Genomic DNA, 5,595 nt, shown 5'->3' with positions numbered 1-5,595 from the left:
ATGTGTGTGTGTTTGTGTTTTAGTGTGTGTGTGTCTATGTGTGTGTGTTTACATATTGGTGTTTAAATGTATGTATGAGTGTGTCTTTGTTTTTGTACATATGGATATGTACATGTGTGTGTATATGTTTGTGTGTGTGTGTGTGTGTGTGTGTGTGTGTGTGTGTGTGTGTGTGTGTGTGTGTGTGTTCTTTCCTAATGCTGAAAGTCTTTTTCTTTTTGTGCAGATTGCTTCAAATGTTATTTCATAAATCTAACTTATAAGATGAGATTGGTGGATGTTTGATGAGAAAGAAGGAGCAGACCACATCAAAGCACCTGCCAACCACCCACTGTCACCATTTTGCTTCTGATCTTTAGTGAACCAAGAGGATGCCCTTTTCAGTCCGCTCTTTCATGCTATGCGCAATAAACTTTTGGCTTGAATGTGTCAGTGTAAATAAATCTCAAACAGCTTCACTCTGTTTACTTTTGCTGTATATTACAATTCATATTTATCTTTATTTCAACAGCTCTCACGCTGGTCCAGTTGTGTAAAAGCAATGACCCTGACACAGTTCGCTTTGCTCTCCAGTCACTGGAGGTTCTTGCGATCGAGAGCTCAGAACTCATTTGTGCCCAGGTCAGTCGCAACATTATGGAAAAAAGAAGGAACTTAAATTTTCGGCCAACTGTTCAGACGTTCTAAGCCCAAGATATTGCCCTTTTTTTGTTTGCAGTTTCTTTATTTATGGTATCAGTTACATGTGCTGGAGATATATTTTGTTTAGGCTTAAGTTCTAATCGCTAAAAAAGCGTGAAAAGATACATAGTGTAGACGTACAATTGTTTAAAAGATTGAAACAGTTTTTTTTTTCACTCTCATGAAAAAAATGTTGCTTTCTTGGCTTCGAACAGTGAAACAACTTACTAATGAAAGGTTTAACTGAGTTTTAAGATTGTGCTAACCGATCAGGTAGTTAATTTCACATCTCAGGTCAAAGTTTAGCCCTTCAGATTTTTGCATTGTGGTATTTTGATTTGGTTGTTCAATGCATGAAAGGTGTTAACTTGTTCCTTTTCAGCATTTCTTTTTGAAGAATTAAAAGCTTTACTCTAAAATTTGTTGCATGCCATACCACATTGTGGTTATTTATTTGAATTTCTGCTACAGAATAAGGTAGATACATTGGTTTAGACCTCCTAAAAATGAATTTCTAAGATAGGCAATGTCAATATCTTTGATATTGTTCCAGTGTAGTGATACAACGAGTATTCAGTCTCTTGTATCAGAAACATTCACCAGTCTGACTCGGACAACCCATGTCTATTTTCCTGTCATTTGCCCTTTTGTCTCTGCGTAAAAAGGTCAGCAAAACTTATGATTTTGTTGTATACACTAGCTGGGAATGCGATTTTTATAAAGTCTCTATTATATCTTTTTTAATGTGTTCTTTTCTAAATAGGAGGATTTGATTGGCCTATTGTTGGACTTACCTTTCCGATCTTTGGATGAGAAACTGTACCTGTTGGCTGGGAAGATCCTGCTCTACTTTGCTGAAAATAAGGAGGCAAGGAACATGTTTGTTTTGTTCATATTGTTGCTTTTAGTTGGAAGTTTCCAAATCTAGAGAGTAGAAATGGTCGTTTTTAAGCACGAAAGGCTTATCCCAAAAATGCTGTTTTGAGAAAACCAAAGGTAAAGTTCTTGGACCCTTGTTCAGTTTCTTTAGAAGACAAGGAGAGTTTTCTCGATAACTAAACAAATATACTCACCTATGAAACCAAACTTCTCCTATAGGTAGGGCAATGCCCACTTTTAGTGTAGGTCAAGATTTCTGGAGACCCCCGATATCTGGGTTAGCCGGCTTGTCCTTAAAAGCAACTAAATATCTCATTATTGTTAGTTGGAACTTTGTTTCTTAAATAGCAGTGTATGTCAGTTGGAAGTTTTCTAAATCACTGAGTAAAATGTTCACATTGTTGCTGTTATTTGGGAAGTTTCATAAAATACAGAAGAGATGTTTGTCTCTTTGTCCATGCCATGTAATATCCTGGGAATCTTCCTCGCTAAAAAAAAAATTACGGTGGACTACAGTGCAGATGACTGTGGTTCGAGTCTTATGTTGGGCATTTCATAATTTGGATTGTTTGGGGGCCTTTCCAGGATTCTCCATCTACAATGCCTTGTCTTCAGAGGTCAAATGTCTTTTATAACTTAATAGCAATGCACAGAACCGAATTAATACCCAACAGAAAACCTTGTACAGTATAAAATGAATAGCTCAAATTTGTTGGGGTCGGCCTCGGTAGTTTTTTGAGGGATCTGTAGTTCAAGGGATATCTTACAAAGATAAAGAAGAAGGAAAACCAGGACCGCAAGCACAGTTCGACGGATGTCTGATTTCAAGTTTTCCGTGTTCGACCTCTCAGTGTTATACTGTATTTCTTTTTAAATTTACCAGTGGACTCTGTCAAGTACAAGAGAAATCTGGCCAACTTTAACATTTGTATTAATAGCAGAAAGTATTATTTTGACCTATCATGAATGACACCATGACATCATGTGTGTGTTTTTTCCTTTACCAAAATTATCATCTTGTTTTCTAGACATGTGAGCAGCTGCTGACCTACCCTAGGGTCCAGGAAAGTCTGACTCTGTTTGCGAAGAGCCAGGACCCCATCTTACAGAAAGTGGTGATCAAAATCATCTTCTGCGCTTTGGACTTTCCAGATCTCAAGTAAGATCAGTGATAAATTAGGAGATTAATTAAGAAATTTTGTAAAAAAAAAAATTTTCTTTTTGGGGGGGGGGGGGGGGGGGGCTATTTTGAAGGGGAAAGGCCCAAGTTTTATTTTGGAAACAAGTGAGGGGCTGAGATACCAAACCCGCTATATCCATTTTAGCTCTTTTGAGAAAATCAGCTTCTTTTAATGCTGCTATACGCATGAAAATGCGTAAAAAGAAGATATTTTGGGGGCTTTTATGAAGTATGTGTTGGGTTTTGGCCGCAAAAACTATGTGCATCTGATTACCAGTAACAATGTGCATTTATTAGCAAAAATTTTTTTCGAAAATGTCTATAAGCAGGTTTTGCATCTCACACCCTCAAGTATTAATTTGTGATGGCATGATAAATCCTGCTCAATAGATGACCTGCTCTTCAAGCTGCTACTGCTACACGTATATTTCCATCTCTGCTCAGCAAAGTGTTTTCAGAAAAATCTTGCTGATTTTCAACTTTAGTTCTTGTATCTTCAGTGTACATTTGTAGGTGCTATGCATCCATAGCTATAATATATTGTTAATACAAACCCTTTCAAGAGAATGAGAGATTTGTGGAATTTAAGGAAGATTAACACATGTGAACATTTTTCATCATAATAACTTCTACACAATACAGTCTCAGCTCTTGTTTCCCATTCTATGATTCTGCCTCTTGTTTCCCTTTTCATTGCATGTTTCTGTTTTCCCTGTTTATCCTGTTCGTCATGTTGATAACATATAATGCCATACATATTAGACATATGGCATATTGCATTGTGTACACTGGAAGTCCAAACTTTTTTTTTTTTCGTGGGTGGTTGACAGGTGCTCTGGTGTGGTTTGCTTCTTCTTTCCTATCAAAGATTTGTCGTCCTTATCTCCCCTTTTTATTTTTTATGTTTGTTACTCTCTTGTAACACCTCTAATCTTCTGGCGCTCATATGACCTTATGCAGTTGCAAGGGCAGTAAAACCTCTACTAGAAATAAAAATAAAAATTGTTTCCACTAATAAGTCTAGCTGATGACAATTTGACAGACTTAAAAAAATTATAATGGTGGCACCCTTGAAAAGATAAACTCTTTATCTCAGGCATGCCACTCCCAGCGGCTCACGGTCGGAACTGCTGTGCCAGTGAGCCGCTAACAGCGGCTCAGGCACATTCCTTTACAGCTACTTTGACATCAAATTACTCTTTGTCATTTGCTGAAAACAGGTTTCTTTTACCGGAAGTTCATTCATTAGATGAAGTAGGCCTACTATCATACTAGGTTTACGAGTTTCGATTTAGTGACCCATTTAGTGACGTTTTCATCATTTTTAGATTTTGTACCAAAAAAGGGCCCCGGCGTAGTGGGTTTACCCCCCTCTGAGATAAACAGTTAAGAGGGTTTCTTGAAAAACATATTCCTTTTTGTTCAAGTATTTGGTGTTGTCAATGTTGATACTGAGGGAATTTCGAATATATGAGAAGTATGGCCTACAAGTACCAAAACGCACAGAAAAATCTCAAACCTTCAGTAGTAGAGTGAACAGCCCTGCAGAAAAAATAAGTTCATATTTCTTCTTGTTTAGGAGGTAGACTTAAAAATTGATCAAATTTGTGCTAAATTGTGTTGTGTTATATTGAAACACTGCCTTTTGTTTATCTTTTCTGCTTTTGTAATGCAATAATGGTATTTTACATTCTCCACCAGGCAAAAACTCAAGCGTATGGGCATGTCTGAGGTTCTGGAGTACGTGAGAGACCACGGCAGAGACAGAGAGACTTGGGATATGGCGGACCAATGTAAGCTGTGGCAGCACTCTGTAGAATATTTTATAATTTGTAAAGCTTGTTGTCAAAGTTACTTCTCGGATTTGATCCCAATGGGAATAGATACATCACATTTATAGATTGAGGTTTTACAATATATAAGTATGAAATAACAAAAGGCATGTTATACTTAAACAATATTGCCTCAATACAAAATCTACATATTTGACCCTAGTGTTGATTTTGGGCCAATGTCTCCATTTGTGGATTGGGAGAAGTAACTCATTTTGTTAGGCTCTCGGACTCGCAACCGTAAGGTCGTGGGTTCGAATCCCGTCAAGGGCCCGACGTTGTGTCCTTGGGAAAGGCACTTTACACAAATTTTCCTCACTTCACCCAGGTGGGAATGGGTACCCGGCTATAGACAGCGAAAGATCTTGTCAGTTTGTTAGTGTTTGAGCGCTTAATCAGCTCTCGCACTGTATGCTTCCCGGGAAGCTGAGAATGTTTCGGAGTGTTCTATGGTCTGCTGGGGTAATAATATAGTGTAAAGCGCATAGAGCATGCTGTTGAGCGGGGATATGCGCTATACAAATGCTATCTATTATTATTATTATTATTTATTGAAAAGGTGTTTTTATTCAAATTGTAAGCCTACCTCTGTTGAAAAGTCCATGTCACCAATGTTATAGAGACATTGCCTTTCTTATTTTTGACAAATTTTCCAGGAGAGACAAGAATATAAAAAGATATAACGTTTTGCTTTCTCTCTGTCATCAAACAGTGGTTCTGGATTTCAACATTGTAAACTTTTCTTTGTCTTGATGATTACAACATCATGCAGGTATAATTGTCTTGGACAGATGGCCATTTTGATTGATCTCCTGTTCGGATTTGTTTTTGTATTTTAATAGTTTTTTAAAATGTATTTATTCATATTCTTTTTTGTTTTTTACAGGCTTGCAGGCTCTCAACTCTGACAATGACCTCTCCGGGCTGTCTGCCTTGTCCACCCTGGAGAAGCTAAGCAAGATGGATCAAAAAGCTGATTCTTCCTTCAGCTCTCAGAGTTCTCTTGGAGAAGGGCGTCCAGGC

At 37.6% G+C, this 5,595-nt stretch overlaps 1 protein-coding gene across 1 annotated transcript in view; it reads left to right on the top strand.

The window, feature by feature from the left end:
• Positions 1–5,595, top strand: part of LOC101853990 — a gene marked incomplete at its 3' end in the record, with an annotated part of 18,179 nt that extends 12,584 nt beyond the window's left edge. Inside the window, 5 exon segments of the mRNA XM_013090321.2 lie at positions 512–621; positions 1,445–1,549; positions 2,589–2,719; positions 4,442–4,533; positions 5,459–5,595. Coding sequence (XP_012945775.1) covers positions 512–621; positions 1,445–1,549; positions 2,589–2,719; positions 4,442–4,533; positions 5,459–5,595 — 575 coding nt within the window.

The sequence above is a fragment of the Aplysia californica genome, unplaced genomic scaffold, assembly GCF_000002075.1.
Source record: "Aplysia californica isolate F4 #8 unplaced genomic scaffold, AplCal3.0 scaffold01220, whole genome shotgun sequence".
Lineage (NCBI taxonomy): Eukaryota > Metazoa > Mollusca > Gastropoda > Aplysiida > Aplysiidae > Aplysia > Aplysia californica.
The sequence above is the reverse complement of the archived record's forward strand: the minus strand, read 5'-3'. Positions and strand labels throughout refer to the sequence as shown.